The 20,579-nt window shown below is 32.1% G+C and overlaps 1 protein-coding gene across 2 annotated transcripts; it reads left to right on the top strand.

Moving 5' to 3' along the window:
• Positions 1-10,717: 10,717 nt before the first annotated feature.
• On the top strand, positions 10,718-18,042 carry LOC123196471 (probable transcription factor PosF21). Of its 2 annotated transcripts, XM_044610521.1 has the most exons (5): positions 10,718-10,978; positions 11,366-12,060; positions 13,947-14,079; positions 14,266-14,350; positions 16,983-18,042. In XM_044610521.1, the coding sequence occupies exons 2-5, from the start codon at positions 11,375-11,377 to the stop codon at positions 17,357-17,359; spliced, it is 1,281 nt and encodes a 426-aa protein (XP_044466456.1). In that variant the 5' UTR covers positions 10,718-10,978; positions 11,366-11,374; the 3' UTR covers positions 17,360-18,042. The 2 variants fall into 2 exon arrangements, with proteins under 2 accessions (XP_044466456.1, XP_044466455.1); XM_044610520.1 differs by having other exon boundaries at positions 10,719-12,060.
• Positions 18,043-20,579: the final 2,537 nt, after the last annotated feature.

Raw genomic sequence — 20,579 nt, 5'->3', positions numbered from 1 at the left:
TTATTTATAAGGTTGGAATTTTATTATTTGTCAGTATATGATGGATGGGTTGTTGACTTTTTTTTTTATAGTTGTTGACTTTGTATGATGGATGCGTTGTTGACTTTTTTTACGGTTGTTGACTTTGTATGATGGATGGGTTGTTGACTTTTTTTATAGTGGTTGACTTTATATATATAATATCACTGTGATTTTTGTTAACAAAGACATATCAACAACTAATAAATAGGTTTACCCTTATTTTCTCTTAGAATTATATTGGTAAATATTAAAGTAAAATATAATTTATTTATGAAAGGGAAAAGAACTATTTCCCACCAAAATTTTAGGCCACTATCAAACTTACAACCATGGGAGATGAAAAACCCCAATTCTCACTCATAATCAAACTTCTGTTAATTTTTTTTGTTAAAGAGAGGGGTAAAATAGTTATTTTATTGTTTATATTAAAAAGTTATAAAGTTTATCAATCCCCGCCCCCCAAGTTTTAGAAATTAATATTTCACCTTTACCTAAAGTTTTTAAACTTTAAAAACTAATATTTTCACCCCTAAACCTAGGGTTTCTATATTTTTTAAAACTCAGGTGCCCCCCCATAACTTTCAAAAATAGTAGTTTCAGCCCTTTTCTTCAACTTAATCTTTTGATGTCATTTCTGACATTCTCCTTCTCCTGGTGCGACGATAGTGGTGCGATGAAGAGACAAAGATCTTTTTGTCGCACCACCCAAATGACGAAGGATGATGAAGTGTCGTCCTTCGTTTGTTCTTACAGATCTGGACGACGTTTCGTTGTTCAGATCTGGGCGACGAAGGGTTTTTCTTCGTCGTCCTTTGCAATTGGAGATGGGAGATCGGTGGAATACATCAGCTGTCGATGGTGGCTGGAGAAGGAAGCAAACCCTAGAGGTGAAATCTAAACTTTTTAGACTTTGAGGATGGATTGATGTGTTAGTTTTTAAAGTCTAGAGGGGGGAAACGATAAAATTTTAAAGTTTTAAAGTTTATAAATAAAATGATGATTTTACCTCTGTCTCTAACTGAAATTTTGGACAACAGTTTGGGGATGGATGAGAATTGGGATTTTTCATCACTTGTGGATATAGGTTTGAGAATGGCTAAAAGACTTTTTGGGTGGGAAATAGTCCTTTTTGGGTGGGAAATAGTCTTTCCCTTTATGAAATTAAAAGGCCAAAGGACTATTTCCCAACCAAGGTATGCTGCATTCCTAAATTTTCCCTCTTTAACTTTGATAATTCCAAATACCCACCCATAAGCAGTTAAAATCATATGCCAATATAAGTGTGGGATTGAGTACATATACCAGTAAAATCAAAATATTATTTTTGGAATAAATGAAGACAAAATACCAAGGTTTGACAAAATGACCAATTTTCACCCTTGAAATATTAAAAAGCTATATTTCCACTTGTCATCCATTTTCAATAGTAAATTTTTTTGTTTTCCTAGAAATGATTGTTTTATTCTTGAAATATTAAAATTTTAACCAACCAAAAAATATGATATTTTATTCAAATCTTTGAGGGCATAACTATTATTTTTGAAAATATTAATAAGTATATTGAAATATTAAAAATTTTAAAGACACCCCAAACTTTTTTGAATTTCTAAAAGCCCAAAAATTTAGTTAACATTCCTAATATTTATAATAATTATAGTATCTCTCAAACAAATCTCATATTAAAGAGGAAAAATAGGATAGAAAATTTAGAAAAAAAAAATGACCTTATTTTTTTCACTTAACAAAATTTACTATTAAAAGTAGACTATGAGTGAAAACATAAGTTTTTGAAACTTAAAAGATGTGAATTTGTTATTTTAGCGTACCTTTCATGGAAAATAGTGTTTTAGCCTTAAATAAAAATTTTTTATTTTACAGTGATTTAGGTCTCTCCTAGAAATAGATAAACACATATCTTTTTGTTCTGATCTTTTGGATTAAAGATAATTTTGAAAACACTTTAGAAATTCCCATTAATTGCACATTTAACATGTGTTATTTATTTCTTTAGTCGGTCCATAATTAAAATGCAAGCAAGATCCACAAAGAGTTTATCTGATTATTCAATTTTTGTGATATACATGTTTAAATGCAAATGATTTCCTTGATTATGGAGAAAATTTTCCTTCCAAGTTCAATTAATTATATATAAAATTTTAAATTAATAATAAAATAAATAATTAAATTACCGTTTATTTTTATGTATAACATTACTTTGATAAATAAAAAAAATGAATGTCACTTTTTATACAAAATAATGTATTTATGGTTTCTCTTTTCTGATTTCATGCCATAGCTTCTTGTTGTCATAAAATAATATTTATTGAAAATTTATAATATTTCCATTAATTTAATACCCATTATGAAAAAAGCCTGATATATATTTTAACTTTCTCATTATGTAATTTTATTTTAGAGAGGAAAAAAACTATCAGACCATAATCTTGCTGATACATGCACATACATATACACAGTAGTATAAATAAACCTCCAATAATAATAATAATAAATAAGCCTTCATTAACTGTAAGGGTATTTTCGTCATGAACGTACAACAAAGATCAGGGTGTTTCATGTGTATGGTTACATACCTTGCCATTTAAGTAATTCATTCAATTTTCATGTATTTGGGATCCACTTACCATTTTAACTGTCATTGCATTAATTGAGATTCATGAATAATCCCATTGATGTTGACATTTATGTAGCCAATATTTTGGAAATCAAATCACGCTTTGATATAGAGGAGGGGATAATCTCATCAACTTGAGATTGAATCGTTTGTGTAGTAATTAGATTAATTAACTATTTAAAATAATATTTTAAATAAATTTTATAATTTATTATTAAATATATAATCTAAATTATTTTAATCACAAAATAAACTTTATTTAATGATATATTGTCACACATTGAAAAACTCTGTCATCAATCCATATGATATTTAGTAGTTAAGTCAGCCTAAACCTTGATATGCTACCCCGAACTTGGCAAAAACAAGTTATAACAATGAACTAGCGAAAGCAAATAGTTAAGAATACAAAAAATAACACACTCAAATAATAAGACAATAGAGAATTTTGTTGGAAATATATGTGTATTACTTGAACTAATGTTTAAAGAAATTTTCGTATAGTGAACTGCCTTTTTATAGGCTTACAATGATATTCACATTTCAAATATACATTAATTACAACTCAACTATTTAGGGGTCACGCTACCAAAGCATGGACGCCCCACTACACATGCACCCTTGTATGTCTTCATTTTTTTTACACAAGCATTGCATGCCTTGGTTTTACTGCACCACAACCCATGCACCTTTGCATGGTTGTCTTTCCCTGCACATTACTACCCTTTGGATGCATGACTGCGTTCCCTACACAAGGCTCTACATGACCTTGCTTTTCTACCACATGCTACCCCCTGGTTGTATGGTTTCCACTTCCTACACACTGGTGACTCTTGGTTGCATCTCTATTACCTGTCTTTGCATATGCATCATTGTGTCCTGCAAGTTACTACTTTGACCTTTGGGTTGTTGCCCATTTGCTGGCACATTGAACTACTGGAATAGGCTATTTGGGTTGGCTCTTCCATTGGCCTAAACCCTTTCTTAGCTATTGGATGGTTAGGTTGGACTCCCCAACACTTTGCTACAAGCCTACTTCCCATTTGTCATAAACTAGACCTAGCACCTTGGCTAGCCTGTTTACTGCTCCTGCATGCACATACTCCCCAACTGTATTTACGACCTACTGTATAGTGCATACCTCTTATGCTGTTGCTTGTCTAAACCCATCATCACACCATAGGGTTGGACTGGTGTTCACACAATGGTATGTTGAACTTGTGTTCCTGTGCTACGATGACCCCATGTAAGCTCCCCCTTGTTTCGCAATGCCTCTATCGCAATGTCATGAGCTTGGCCTCGATCCTAGTCCACCCTTTTGGTCTTGTGGTTACACTCCCTTAAGCGATTTTTCCTACTGTGATACTCCCCTGAGTAATTTGTCTTTGTGTGTTACCCTGAGCGATTTACCAATATTGGCTCCCTTGAGCACTGTATCTTAGTATGTTGACCCAAGCGATTTACTTGTGTTGGCTACTTTGATGATGCCTTTACATCTATCAAGCTTGGTTGCTCTTTACCTCTACAAAGTTATATTGCACCTATGAGCTACATAGAACCCATCTGAACCTCTAGTGGTTATTCTTGCATATCCTGTTCATATTGCTTCATTGGCTCCCCTATAAGAACTGTTAATTTGCTATGCATTAGGCACTTCCTAGCTCTGTGTAGTTCATCACAGAGATAATACTCCAGTGGTGTTTTCCCTTGGCCCTATCTTTGTTCTAGACATTCTCTCATTGTTGTGAACTACCTTTGTGCCTGAAGTTCTCTTACATGCCTTTTCTATGGTGGTTATGGTCACGCTACTATGTGTGGCTTGGGCTTCCCCTGTGCTTGCAGTTTTTCCATGCACCTTCCCTATGATAGTCGCAATCACACTATTTCTAATATGGGCTTTCTCTGTCCTTGCAACTTTCCCAAGCATTGTCTCTATCTTAGGTGTTGTTATCCTTGCCTTTTTGTCGTGGCACATTAATTTGGTGTGGGCTGGATGTTGAAGTTTTGGTGGTAGTTTTCCCCTACATCACTGCCAGCTTATAAAGCGTCCGGTCATCCCTAACTTTACCCAGCTCAACAGTCATCCCCTTGACCTCATCTTGTAACATCGCCATCTTTTGTATAAGAGCGGTGATTTCAGTAAGCAAAGATCCCCAAACCTAGTTCACCTGGCTTTAGCATGACTTGACAACCACGTTCAATGCACCTTGCATCTCTTCTGTCACACTTTCAAGGTTTTTTGTGTTCAACTACTTCCCCGAGCTAATTAAACCTATCACCTATCGTTAGCTTAACTCGAGCGAGTTTTACATTCAAGTCTGCCATAGTCTCCCTTAACTTGCCCATTGCTACTTTGCACCTTCTTGAGCCATTTGCTCTTGCTCTCACTCACGTGTGCAGTTACTTTGTTGGTGTTTGACATGTTCATTACTATAGTAATTGAGCCCTTACGGTTAACCTTCTATTAGAACAAAAATACTCTACTAGAAATGTGCTACTCCCTTTGTAGCAACACAAAACTGTTGTTAGAAAGGTGAAAATCCCTTTGGATTAACACAAAAATGCACTTCCCTTAGACAATGCAAAATGCACATAGTCTTCCCCTTGGAAAATCTAGTGCTTACAAGCAAGCTCCCTTGAACCCACTGTGATGAAAACTCAAACCTTGAAATAGTGCAAACCTCGTTCCCCATGAATGTAAGCTTTGAAAACACTTAACCCAAATGAAGAAATGAACTATGCTCCCCACAAACATAATTCAACTCTAATACTACTTTCATCGAAAGTGAATGCATTCTTGCAATTTTGGTTGGCTTTGACGAATATAGCTCGCTCAAATACCACTTGTCATAGGCTGAACAGTCCGTCATTGCTTGTGTAGTACTTAGTAGCTCCCCAGCGGCTAAGTCAACCTAAACCTTCATACATTACCAAAACCTAGTGGAAACAAGTTATAACAATGAAATAGAAGATGCAAATAGTCAAGAATATAGAAAATAACACACTCAAATAATAAGATAATAGAGAACTTTGCTAGAAATATATGTGTATTGCTTGAACTAATGCTTAAAGAAATTTCTGTATAGTGAGTTGCATGTTTATAGGCTTACAATGATATTCACATTTTAAATATTCATTAATTACAACTCAACTATTTAAGGGCCATGCCACCAATGCATGGACGCCCTACTGCACATGCACCCCTACATGGTTGTCTATACTTTTCCGCACAAGCATTGCATGGCTTGGCTTTACTATACCACAACCCATGCACCCCTGCATGGTTGTCTTTCCCTACACATTGTTGCCTCCGACTGCATTCCCTATACAAGGCACAATGGCATGTTGAACTTGCATTCTCATTGCGGTGCACCTGATTGTTGTGTTGTAATGACCTCATGCCATGTCTGCCAAAATTAGCCTGTGACAATATATACTTAAAATTGATAAATAAAATTTTGGATTCAAGTCCCAATAATGAATTTTAAAAAATAAATTGATCAGGTCAAACCCGATTTTTTACTCGATTTAATCGTTGAAACCGCTTGATTCAATCCGATTCAATCTATTTTAACTCCAAAAACACTTTTCAAGCAAACCAAAGCCCTTTTCTTGGTTGATGATGGTTCATTTGGTTAGATCGATTGTTCGATCCAATTTTAAAACCATGCATATAACTATAAAATTAAATGTGTATGATCTTATGATTTTGAATGGGTAATAAAATAATACCCAATCATATAATATTATTATTAGTAGATAAATTATTGGTAATTTGTTAGTATATATTGTTTTGCTCTTTATATAATTTTGTGTGTAAGAGAAAACCATAAATTTGTTATATACTAATAATAGTTATATTTATTTATATTAATAAAATAAGAGATGCTTATTTGTGAATTTGACATATTAAAACGAATTTTTTTTTTTACATTTAACAATAGAATCAATATGTGTGTGTATATACGTACATACATACACATAAATAAATAAATAAATAAATAAATAAATAAATAAATATATATATATATATATATATATATATATATATAACCTAAAGGATTAAGTAATATTATATATCAAATAATAAACAATTAAACTATATATACTAATAATGATATTAATATATCATGTTTTACACTATTAAAGTTAACATATTTGTTTATATAATATTAACATCTTACTTATAATATCAGTTGATTTTAATGTTAATATTATCAAGGAAAATATGTAATATTATTTCATACAAAATTTTAATACAAAGTGAATAATTCCCTTTTAAAAAAATTACCATCTCACTAAATATATAAGTTGATAGAAACGACTGTGCTATCAAATGTAAAATCTTGAAAATTTATGTGTTAATTTACTTTAGGTCCTTTGCTATAATATCCATAGGTACTTAGTAAGGTTAACTTTTTTCTTTTTATTATAATTGTGAGTTAATATTGATGTGGAATATGTTTAAATGTGATCAAGTTTGATTATTTAAGAAAATAAAAGGATGAATGGTTATTTAGTAGGGTGAACACCTATTCAAAATATATCAGGTTGTCAAAACAAATAAAGTATCATGTCATAAATGTTTTAAGTAGTAAACAATCGTTTTACTATGACAAATGTCTATTTAGACTATTATCTAATTCAAATTTTGTAATAATGAGGCACAATACCACATATATATAACACATTTTCATGCTTCCAAAAAAAGAAACACATTCCTTATACTTATCATCGGTTTCAATCATTGGGGATGGGTTTTATGATTGGAAAAAAGGATTTTGTATCAAATATACCGCTTTGAATCCAAGTAAGTAGTTGTAGTTTTAAGATTTAAGTGTTTTGAATGTTGTAGAATGAACTATTGAATTTGATTTTGAAATTAAGATCTATAATGTTGGTCCTTGATCTGGATAACTATATGATGGTAGTATAGAATAGCTGAAATTTAAGTTTTTGTATGTATGAACACCTATATGATTTATGAAGACATGAAGAATTAAAATATTTTTTTTAGATGATGATGTTTAAAACTCTTATCTATCATATTATAATTGCTAATTTTATATTTTGGAGTAGAAATTTGTTTAGTAATAAAATGTGTTGAAATTGAGTTAGAATAAGGAAATTTTGACAAAATTAATGAGTTTTGTTGATACAAATACAATGAAATGACTACTCCTAAGATAAAAATAGTTATTTCTTAATAAATTAGGGTTTTAAAATTTGTGATGGGATGTTTGTCCCAAGAATAGGTATGATTATTCCTGCCATGTAGACTAAGTTATGATGAACACTCATGTGGAAGTGTAGTACAATTATTCATATGAAAAATGGTAAAATTACTCTTAGACAGGTGAATGGTCATGGGAGAGAGGCAAAGTAGATGTTCATGTGAAAATAATGAACACCCTTTTTCATAGTAATGAATGGTTATTCATAAAGAAAAAGATTGAAGTTCTTTAAAGGTGTATATAATTTAGTTCAAACCATAAAATCGAAATGAATCATTCAAAACTATGGTTTGATTTGGTTTGGTTTATAAAACAATTTGATCCGGGTTGATAAATTTTAGAAAAACAATTTATGGTTTGGGTAGTTTTCAAATCGAACTAAATCAGAAACTGTATTTTTTAAAATTCATATATATAATCATATTGGTTTTCATATTTATATTGTCATTTTCTTTTCATGTTTATTGTATATGTATTTTATATGTTTATTTCATGTTCTAAAATACTATAATTCAAGTACTATTTATTTAAAAATGAATGATTTTTAGTAAATTCAAACCATAATCCAAACTAGATTAAACTGTATTTTTTAGTTTGGTTTGGAACAAAAAAAATGGTTTGATTTATTTTGAAAATTTTCAAAGTATTCTTTTCAATTTGGTTTGAAAAGTTTTCCACATCAAACTAGATCGTACATATCCCTAATGGTTGTGAAAGAGAAAATAGTAATCGTTTACGGTGAATTTAGTGAATGCCTATTGCTAAACTAGCAAGCAACTGTTAGTTAAGTTATGAGAATGAACTTTCGTTCCCCAGAAGCAAATACTCATTTTAGAAGCTATTCCACAAGTTTTTAAGGGGAAGTTAAGGGTTCATAGTAGTACTAAGATGTGCCTAAGATAGTTTATAGATTAGGGCATAAGTCATGATCATGTTTTTGAGTGATGGAAGCGATATGCAAACATAAGTAAATTTTCCAAGGGGTTTGAGCATTTGTTCATAGATTTCATGAAAGTCCCCAGAGTGTAGAACCATGTGAGACTTGATCATGTAATACACATGTAGGCTTAGAGTTCTAATAGTATATGTGTGAGATATGATCCCACAGTTCACATATGGGTCTAAAGTTCATATAGTATATGTTAAGGACTTGTTTCATATGTTTTACAGTTTTATAAAACCGATGAAAACTTGTTTTCTTATAAAAGTTTTGAAGAATATCATTTGTTAGAAAATTGTTGTGAGAGACACCTGCGAGATTCTTTACATACACACTTGTAATAGGGCACAAATATAACAGTTTAATAGATGTATGCATGGAAATGAGATTGCATAGCTATATTACTCATGTGAGTAAGGTGTCAAATCTTTGCTTTAACCTAGTTAGATTGGCATAGTTACCATTTTCAAAAAAAGAAAAATGAAGTTTTATTTGAAAGACTTTCATTGATGTTTTATGAATAATTTTTTTCATGCATTGCATTTCATGTCATCCAATTTTTTAGTTTAGAAGTGTACCCTAGATGACTAAGTTTGTGTCTTATGTAAGATAAGTATGAAAGAAATAAGAGAAATGAAAAAAATTTGGTTATGTCTTTTACTTATTAAGTGATTATCACTCACTTAATCGCTTTAGCTGTTTTGCAAGTAGCATGTGATGATGATAGCTATAAAAGTAGTAGGTCAATTGAGGACGTTCATCAAGACATTTGTCATGTTTATTATTAATATAACCTGATGTTATTTTATGTTTTATAATATTTTATGTGGTTATATACTTATGTATAAAGATTTCATTTAACATCTTTTGACGTTTCCATTATTTTGTATGATTATATTATAAAAGGTACTAATTTGTTAAATTGAATGGTTTTTTCTATAAAAGGTTTTCTTTTAGGTATTTAACTCATGCATGTTTAGTTTAGATTTAGAATAGTAACATCTCTCTCGGAAGGCTGAAGGGCATTACACTTAGGGGAGAGCGGATCCAAATACCTTATAAAATTTGATGAATTGAAATCGATCGATTCTTAAAAATAGGAACCATAACTTGTAACCTATAAGATTTGTTCCTACTTAGAACCGACCTTGTAGATTCGGATTCCTATCCAAAACTTGTAATTTACAAAAAAGTTGAAATTTGTTTTAAAACTTGAATAAACCTTATGATTGAAGATTAAAATTAATCATTAGGTCTAAATAATTCTACTTAATTTAATTGTCCCCAATGATTTGAAGACCAGAATTTGGTTATTGTAGAGATCATGAAATTTAATTTTCACACTTCATCATGTTGAAGTCTAAATGTCACTGTGGATAAAAAATGATTGGCGCCACAAGGTTTCGATTGAAAATACTAGTCCTTTTAATTTGAAAAAAAAAAGTAAAGGAACAACATCACTAAAATTAATTCAAGTATAGAACCAGTCAATTCCTCAAAATTGAAATCAAAATCTACCTAGAATTGACCCATTTCGGGAAAAAATTGGAATTGAAAATTGGGTATTCAATGGTTCCAATTTTGGATCGGTCTTTTTTTGCCCACCCTTAGTTGCACTTACCAAATTCAGTTCAAAAGGTGGCCGTGTAATATTATTTTTGTTTCACTTACCAAAAAAAAAAAAATTTTTGTTTTTCAATTAAAGGAAATTTTCAAGGTCATTATTGTCCATAACGTACAACACCAGAACAAAATACTATTCTACATACCCCACTTACCATTTTTAAGTACTATATCGGCTCTATAGTAAGAAGTGAAAATCATAAAAAAATCAAAATTAAAAAATCCAAAAGATTTTCTATTTTGTTCTCTGTAAGAAGCAATCTTTCTCAGTTTGTCTGATCTTTCAATTATTTTATTTTATTTATTCTTTTATTCCCCTTTCACCAAAAGCCTGTGTAGTTTCTCTCTGTTATAATTTTTTTTTTCACTCTAATGAAAAAAAAATAAAACATTTTTATAGTTGGAAGAAGATCTAGCTCGTAAGAAAACTCTCCTTGGATTTTCCCTAAAAGATACTGAATTTACAGGAAAGTTTTGTTTTTTCTGCTGCCCTGATTGAGATTTCACTTGGGTCCAAGAGTTTCTAGGGTTTGCTTCATCTTTGAATCTTCATTTCTCTGTTGTATGGTGTTTTGTTGTAGTTAGTGTGTTTAGTGATTTAATGGATCTTTTTCTTTTGAAATTTACTTGTTTAGGCTTTGGTTTTGCTGTTGTGTGATCTATTTATGCATTGTTGTTGAACTTTAGTTTGTATCGTTTGTGTTTTATGGGTTTTTATTAAATTCTCTATTTAATTTGCTCTGTGTATTGTTGTGTTGAGTCGGGTCGATTTATATATCGATTTTGAAGGTGTTGTAGGGTATCAAAATTGTGGCTTGATTAGTTGTATTGAGAAACATAACGATTACTAATTAGGATTTTGTTCATATTATTGATATTCTTATAGAGAAGGTTTGGGGGAATTTTTATTTCTAGGGTGTCTAGATGGATAAGGATAAATCTCCGGGTCATGTTGGTTTACTGCCTCCATCTGGTCGATTCTCAAGCTTTTCTTCAACTGGGAACCCTAATTTTAATGTGAAACCTGAGCCAACGGCATCAACATCATTCCCGCCACTAGCTCCAGGTGCTTCTAACTCTGACAGGGCACATTTTGGTCATCAGTCTGATTCTAACCGATTCAGCCATGACATTAGCCGAATGCCTGATAATCCACCAAAGAATGTGGGCCACCGCAGGGCTCATTCTGAAATCCTCAGTCTGCCTGATGATATCAGCTTTGATAGTGATCTTGGTGTGGTTGGTGGTGCAGATGGGCCATCTCTCTCGGATGAGACAGAGGAGGACTTTATTTCAAAGTATTTTGATATGGATAAGTTCAATTCTTCAACAGCTACATCTGGTTCTCAAATGGGTGAGCCAGCAGCTCCAGCACCTGCAAAGGCAGTGATTGGTGGTGGTGGGGGTTCTGTGGAGAATGCAGGTGTTGGGTCCACTGAGAGGCCCAGGATTAGGCATCAGCATAGCCAATCAATGGATGGTTCAACAAGTATTAAGCCAGAGATGCTCATTGGGGTTTCAGAAGAGGGGCATGGTGCTGATTCTAAGAAAGCTTTGTCTGCTGCCAAATTGGCTGAGCTTGCTCTTATTGATCCAAAGCGTGCAAAAAGGTATGCTTTATATGAGCTAAGATCATACAATGAATTTTATTTGATCTTTGTTTGTTGCGAACTTGATGTTAGTTCTAAATTTACATTTTCAAGATGAAATACTTCTTTATGTATTTGTGTCATTTATATGGCCGTTGTATTTATATAAAATAAAATAACAGTGAACTCTTTACTTGAATTTTAGTGGTAGTTCATCATGCTTGAATAGAATTTTTTCTGTGGCTGTTTTAATGTGTAGGCTCTTTCCAGAGAAATGGTGTTGATTTTTAGTTCTGTTTTCTTATAAGAAACCAATTGATAGATTTATAACTCATTGATTACAATTAATTGAACTGTAAAGTATTTCTGCATAATGTTAGACGGAATTGTATTTTCCAACTAAAATGTGTTCATTTATAATATATTAATGGCACTTGAGGGAATTATCTTAAGAGTATCTAAACTTAGATGCCTTTTAATTAGTAAAACACTGTCTATTATTGGTGTGGTGGGAGGCAGGTGAACATGGATTGTATAAGAATGCAAACTGAGCAACCCAATTTTGAGATCCAAATGAAGAAACAAACCCAACCTTGCAATTAAGATTATGTACAGGGACTGCTTTCGTGGACATAATGTTCAAATTCTTACACTGAAGATACCTCTCTGGAAAAATTGTAATTACACATTTTCTCCATCTACATTAGTCTTAATCAGTTATCCAAATCCAGATGTCCAATAGTCTTAATAGTTAGGCAACTATAAGCAGGACCAACCATTTTAGTTTATGATATACCAATGTTTGTGGACATAATTTAGTATAAGAAATAGATAAATTATACTGAGGCACATCTGTAGACTAAGGGGCTAATAACCATTAAACAATTTCAAGAAATGCATACTTTGATAAAATCTACAAATTTATTTGTTATATAAGAAACTAGAAGAAGTTAAATGTATATATTACCTGAAACTTCTATTGTAGACTGAAGATCTTACCTGGGACTATATGTGATTATGCCCACATTTCATAGTATATTTTTGTACTTGATAAAATTCAATTAGAATTGTTTCAGTCATTTTAATGTTGGTAGCTAAGGCAATGGGTGGATACCATAAATTGGGAACACTTAACAACATTTTTTTTGTTAAATATATTGTTCCTAATTCCCAAACAATCAAATTGTGACTCATAATCTCTGATAGTTATTACTGCTAAGACCACCAGACTTCAAACTATTTGGAGATGTATGCTTTCCCTTTAACATGCTTTCTGGTGTTTTTGTTACTAAGATTTCTATGGCTATCACTGCCTGGTATGTGCCCTGCAGTTTCTCTGCCACTGTTTGTTATAGAAAACTACGGGCTTGTATTACCTTATAAGAAATACAGTTTGGGACCAGTTGTTGGCATAGAAAATAACAAAATCAGCTGTCTGATTTTGAATTGTTTTCAGTGTGACTAATTAGTGAATATAGACAAAAGTGTAATTTCACTTTAAAAAACCCTCAAGAAACTTGCTACCTAACAACTCCTTCCTGATTTAGGTTAATAAAGGAGAGATGAGTTTTGGAAGTCCATAGAAACCAAGGTCTAAGAAGATGCTGGAAAAGCAGATCTTGTCTGATAAGTTGCTGATTTCTAGGTTATACCTATAGGGAAGTGGGTTGTGAATCTATTCCATTTGTTTATGGCTCACGCTAATGCAAATCTTCTTTTATATAATGATGCCTTAGCAGAACTGTAGGATGTGGTATGATCGTGTGCTTTAATCTTTTCTTCTCGTTCCTGTTTGTTTTTCTTTGCCCATGCCATTAACCATTTTATAAGAGTGACATAAACATTCTGCAATGTTACTATTTTACATCATTCACATTGACGTTACATCGTTTTATGCAATGTGATAGGATATGGGCAAACAGGCAGTCAGCTGCAAGGTCAAAGGAAAGGAAGATGCGATACATAGCTGAGCTTGAACGGAAAGTGCAGACACTACAAACTGAAGCAACCTCGTTGTCAGCTCAATTGACGTTATTGCAGGTGAGTTAATCAATGCTGCACATGGTCATTATTTTGAGACTCAACATCTTGGTTTTCTGTGGTATGGACATCATGATTACCTTTTTACTTTCTTTTATTTTTTTAGCCTTCTCAATTATACTTTTATGTTGAATGTACTTTGCTTGCAATGAAATTAATGGATAAAAATGTTCATCTTTTGAGCAGAGAGATACAAATGGTCTGACTGCAGAAAACAGTGAATTAAAACTGCGCTTGCAAACAATGGAGCAACAGGTCCACTTGCAAGATGGTGAGGGTCTCTTGGGAAACTTTTATAAAGACTAGTGTCTAGTTTCATTTTATTTTTCTTTTTTTTTTTTTTTTCATCTTATTTTCTGGTTTGAGTAGGCATACTGAAACCATTTGTCTAAGTTAATAATTTGTATTACGTTTCATGAGAATCTAACCAAGACAAGAACATGAAAAATGCAAGCACTTTGATGCTTTATATTTGAAAACTGCTGAAGGTAACTTTTGTTTTCAATTATGTGTTCATGCACACAACACGGACATTCTATGTGATTTTCAGAGGAATAGAGATAGGGAGGATTTACTTATTCTTTCTCTTTAGTTGAGGGTTTGAATCCTCACATGTTCAATTTCATCCTCTAAGGTTTGATAGTTTTCAGCATAACTTTTTATTATTTTGTTCTGATATGTTTATTTCCTGTTGTTGCCATTTAATTACTGTATTTTTGTGGTAGATTGTATTGCTAGAGAGCTTTTTGTTGCTTCTAGGGCATTCACACATCTACATGCAATTATTTGTTTTTCTGCCTATGTTCTGTTGTGGCCCTGTGCTACTTCGATGTTAGCGCTTTAACATTATTCGACCTTTTGTTAATGTATTGTTCGATCTGTGGCCATGTGACATGATGTATTTGGGAGCCTTATTCCCCTTTAGCCGGGCTAATTTTGTTTAGGATTGAATTTGCTCATGTTGCTAATATATTAGGATGATATATTAATAGTAATAGTAATAAACTTGAGAGGTTCCTGAACTTTTTTGTGGTGATTATTTAGGAATTTGATTTACAGGTCACATACTACAAGTGGTGGTTGTATTATATGTGGGTATCATTATTATTATCTTACATCATTTGTCAAACATTTCAACATCTTTTTGAGGAATATTTTCTGTTAGAATCTAATGGAGTTTGTCTTGCATATATTCTTCAGACTTGCAAAAAATTCACTCTGATCAGAATTCAGAATCATGCCATCAGAATGAGGCTCAAAACCTCGAAAATATAATTTTTTTAATAAAATACTTTCAGAGCGATTTATTTCCCTGATTTGCAACTATTTCTTTCCTTGAATAACAATTTCTCTTCTTTTCAAGTTTCTGTCCTTTTGTATGTTATACAATTGTTTTCATTGATTTAATGAGTAAGGAGAGGTTTATCAAATCTACATCTATACAATTTACTGTTTTAATGACTGTGGCTTTAATTGATTAGTGTATTATTATGTCATTGCAACAACTTCATACCAAATTTTCTGTCGAAGAAAGAATCTGTGCTAAATTAGAAAGCATTGATAAACGATTTTTTAATTTGCTTTTTCATTTAGCTTGTCTGGTTGCTAGATTTTTTATATTTCTAAATTTGTAATGTTGGAAGATGTAAAATTACATCACACTGTTTGATATTCAGATTGTTAGAAATCTTTTTTTTGGTAAGTAGGGTTGTTAGAATTCACCCATATAACATGCATTATTATTTCAATCTTAACAATCTTTGCCCCTTCTCTTTTTCACTTTTTTTTTTTTTTTCCGCTATAACCATTTCAATTTTTATTATAGTGAATGAGAAGAATTAGTTTGGATGCACAAGTTAGAATTTCTTTTGGACATGGTATCATTGCTTGCCATATTATGAGGTTCTGCCTACTGCTGACTTTTTGAAATGTAGTGATGTAATGGAATATCTTTGATGCCTTTTTTTTTAATTTTTTGTTCTAATTTTTGTTGTTTGGAGCTTGCATATCCTTTGTTGGCTTTTGGATGACGTGCTTGAGTGGTTTGTAATAACACATTAGTTAATGCTTTCCAGTGTGGCTAACAATAAGCGGGTTAACTGCAAATGGAAAAATAACTTTTAAATTTTAAAAGCATGCAGCTAATTTTTCCAATTGATGTTCACAATATGTAGTGCTAATTTATAGCAACATTTTCCCCTGATGTTATAACCTAGTTGGTTAGATTTCTCATGAAAAAAAAGGTTTTGGGATCGTAGTCCCTCTTCATGGAACTGAGCTTAATTTGTGTTTATGTGTGGAGTGTAATTAAATGTTTATATTTATTAACGGTGTTCATCTGCTGTGTGTGCTTGCATGTTAAGAAATTAGTCTCCTTATTTTTGTGGTTTACCTCTTGTTTGTACTTATTTGATAAGAACTTAGTTTCCTTGTGTTGTCATTTACTTTATAGTTTCTGTAGGCATGTTGCATTTTATGGCAGTTGCTCCTTATGGTTATGAAATTACCATAGCATTTTCTGTATCAATTAAAATTCTGGTATAAATTTGGTGGTATTATCATTTTCTATATCTGAGGATTTTCAGTGCAGTACTTGATGCCACATCGTGTTTGAGTTCTGTACATCAGTAGTTGGACGTGTAATAGTGTTATCCTTATCTCTTTAAATTTATTGAATGGACTCCAGGAGAAGTAGCAAATCTTTGCATGGAAGTTTAATCTGTGTAGGCTACTCTACCTATGCACCTTAATAATCTTAAATTATTAGCACAGCTAGGTTTAATTGGTGTAGGCTATTCTGTCTGCACACCATAATAATGTGAGGAAGTTTAATCTGGGTAAATTTAATCGGTTTTATAAATGACTGTCATAATATTGTATGTACTGTTTTCTGTTTTTGACAGCACTAAATGATGCACTGAAGGAAGAAATCCAGCATCTGAAGGTATTGACTGGCCAAAATATTCAGAATGGTGGTCCCATGATGAACTTTACGTCTTTTGGAGCTGGCCAGCAATTTTACCCAGCTAATCAAGCCATGCATACTCTTCTAACCACACAGCAGTTCCAGCAGCTCCAGATTCACTCTCAGAAGCAGCAGCAGCAGCATCAGTTTCAATTGCATCAGCTTCAACAGCAACAGTTGCATCTGCAGCAGCAGCATATGCAGGAGCAGCAACAGCAGCAACAACAATCTGGGGACTTAAAAATAAGAGGACCAGTTCCTTCTCCAAACCACAAAGATAACGCTTCAGATGTCAACTCCTCTGCCAAGGATTGAGTAACAAATCAGGCAGTTTTCAGAATCCTTTTTTAAATTTGTCCTCACATAGGATATTCTTACTGTTACTTTTAGTTTGTGTAGACACTACTTCATTCCATTTAATTTTAGGCAGTGACTGGTTTTTAGTTGGAGACTATATTATAAGAGTTACCTATCATATTACATGGCCTAGTTTTGTAAGATTGCCTTTCTTTCACACACATTCAGTCTCTTGGATTGTCATTTATTCGGTCTTTTGGTTCTCAGAGAACAATGGTGTGTGTGCCTTTGCAACGATTCAAGTGGAGTTCATTGTGACTGCTGATTCATTTGCATTGTCTGTGATTTTGTGCGCAGTTTACCTAAGCAGGATTGCAATAGTATTTTGATATTGTTTTAAGGCAAAGCTGCAAACTGCGACGATGCCTTTACTGTCTTCCATACAAGATGCTGTTCATAACAAGATGTTCATTCCATTCTTTCTCATGTTACAAATGGTTTTTAGGTCACTCCCTGCCAATTTGGTGAGGCTTTCATCTGATTCTCTGTTGGTCTAGTACTTCACGTAGGTGGATTCTGGTTTTCACTTTGCTTTCTGTATGTGTTTAAGATACTTTTCTGAGCAATGCTTTCTGGGTAAAAGCACTTTCTGTAATAAGAATGTAACTGTTTCTTCAAAAATAATCTTTGACATTCCTTAATTATTTCATAGGCACGATCAGCTGTCCCAGGGGTGTAAACCAGCATAGTCTAGCTGGGTTGTATTTGATTTGAGGCTGGTCTGATTACATATATGCAAAGCTCAAATTCGAGGTTGTCTGAAATGAAATGGTTGACTTAAATTTCGCTAAAAAATTAACTTTAATCTCTTAATTTTAAAAGCAATTGTATTTAAATTTTATAGCTTATCTATTTATGCATAATTTTTTATTTTATTCAAAGTTAAAAATGTTTTAGATTTAAAATTTTTATGTATTTACTAATATTTTATTCGATTTGTACAAATTAGTAGGAGATAAGCCCGGCAATGAGCTACTTTTGGAGGAGCCTGATGGGCAAGTTTTTGCTTTTCTAAGGAAACTTTCCTATCAGTATGTCAACAACATTTTAATAGAAAATTTTGTATTGAGTTTTCTTATCACTATAAAAGCTGATTGAATAATTTATAATTTTAGTCGCAATTACGGGGGAAAGCATATTGATTTCTGTATTTACTTCCATCTTCATTTTAGAATTCATGCTTAAAAAAATATTAATGTCCACTGATAAGATAATTTCATGAACATTCAGAGCAATTTAATTTTTGGTAGTTAATAAATTTATGTAATTAAATATTTAAAGATAATTTTAAATTAAAGATAAAGTGATAGATACTTATATAATAACATATCATCTAAATATTTAAAAGTAATATTATATGTATATATTTTTATATACAATTTTAATACATGGATAATATGAGATCATATATTAGGTGTTATTTTATCTTTAATTCAAAATTATCTAATCATATAAAAATACATTGTATAAGTGCTTAAATTTTATATATATATATATATATATATATATATATATATATATATATATATATATATAACTTTATTTATTTAATTAAATAATGGAAATTGAAAATAAATAAATATATATATATATATATATATATATATATATATATATATATATATATATATATATATTCATTCTTCCTTTGTCGGCGATGGTTTGAAACTAGGTACGTTTGGGTGGAAACTTGGAATTTAAGCATGCAAAAGTCGGTGTTGACATACTATCAACAAGTCTTTTGAAAATCAGACCGATAGCCAATCTAGTCCCATTATAATTTATACTCAGTCCAATTGTCGGTGGACTGAAATCAATTTCTGTACGAGGTCAATATTCCGTTAAAATTTAAAAATATTGCTAAATTCATATTAATATAAACATAAATATTTAGTAACATAATAATATTATAATTTCTAATGATGAGTTTTGCTTTTGTCATATGAGGTTCGATGCATGTAAAGGAGGTGTCAGAGATCTATTCTGTTGAATTAGATAAGGCCAGGCCAAGTACTTTTCTACGCAATGTTTGATGCAATGCCGACCACCCTTAGAATTTGAAAAATTAAATGTCCTTCCCTAATGTTAAATTTGTTTAAAAAACCTATTAATTATTTTGGAGGTTTCTAGAAGTTAAAAAAATGGGTGAGACCCTTTAAGGTATTGGAGCGCCTAGGTAAGGTTGCTTATCGACTTATGGTACCAACGAGCATAAATCACATTCATAACATGTTCTACGTATTGCTATTGCACAAGTATACTAATGATCTCACCCATATACTCAGTGTTGAGGATGTTGAGCTCGAAGATAATCTAGTCTACGAGGAGCGACCAGTCTGGGTACTAGATAAGCGAGTTAAGGAGCTCAGACATGAGCATATTTCTTTTGTAAAATTTCTTTGGAGGAATCATTGAGTTGAGGAGGCCACATGAGAGGTTAAGTAGGATATGCAATAGAGATTCCCACAATTGTTTAAGTGAATTTTGAGGACGAAATTCATATAGGGGGAGGATTGTAGCACCCACAGGTAAGCCTAAGGGTATTTTAGTCTTTCTCTTAGTTTTAAATTTGATGATTTCTTTAGATTTCAGTAGTACACACCTGCGTATGGAGATATACACAACCATTTATAGTCAGTAGAAAGTTAATAAATGGATCAGATCGTGATTGTGACAAAGCATAAGGTTGCCTTAATTACACAACTAGATACACAAACGTGTATGGTCTATATATGTTCATGTATTGCTTCCAGAAATTAAAATAAAAATGCGATGACTCTAACTCTCTAGCATTATCTTTTATAGCCACAGAAAACAGAGAGTGTGAGAGAGAGGAAGGGTATTTTTGTCACCTATGGAGCTACTGGCAGTCATTGAAATCATCGTTACTATGCAAGAGAGGCTTTAGCGTTGGAATCCAAGTAAATGGAACGAAATCTCTTATTTACTTATATAGACCATACATGTTTGTGTATGTGAGTCCAATGAACCATATGCATGCTTAGTCTCTTGAGTTTGAATATGATGTGTTTTGAGATGATAATTAATTAATTTCTTTGATTTGATGTGTGTACTTGTTATAAAGTATGATTTCCAATGAATAAACTGCCTAGGGGACTTAGAAATTCCTTATATTGGTTTGAATATGCATGTGATTGATTATTTGTGCGATTGGAAC

The sequence above is a fragment of the Mangifera indica genome, chromosome 14 (genome assembly GCF_011075055.1).
Source record: "Mangifera indica cultivar Alphonso chromosome 14, CATAS_Mindica_2.1, whole genome shotgun sequence".
In the NCBI taxonomy this organism is placed as follows: domain Eukaryota; kingdom Viridiplantae; phylum Streptophyta; class Magnoliopsida; order Sapindales; family Anacardiaceae; genus Mangifera; species Mangifera indica.
This window is presented reverse-complemented; position numbering and strand designations above follow the sequence as displayed.

Coding starts and splice junctions, on each gene's coding strand:
- LOC123196471 (XM_044610521.1), top strand. CDS start 11,375: ATGGATAAGGATAAATCTCCGGGTCATGTTGGTTTACTGCCTCCATCT. Junction 14,080..14,265: donor CTCAATTGACGTTATTGCAG/GTGAGTTAATCA, acceptor TCTTTTGAGCAG/AGAGATACAAATGGTCTGAC. Junction 14,351..16,982: donor ACAGGTCCACTTGCAAGATG/GTGAGGGTCTCT, acceptor TGTTTTTGACAG/CACTAAATGATGCACTGAAG.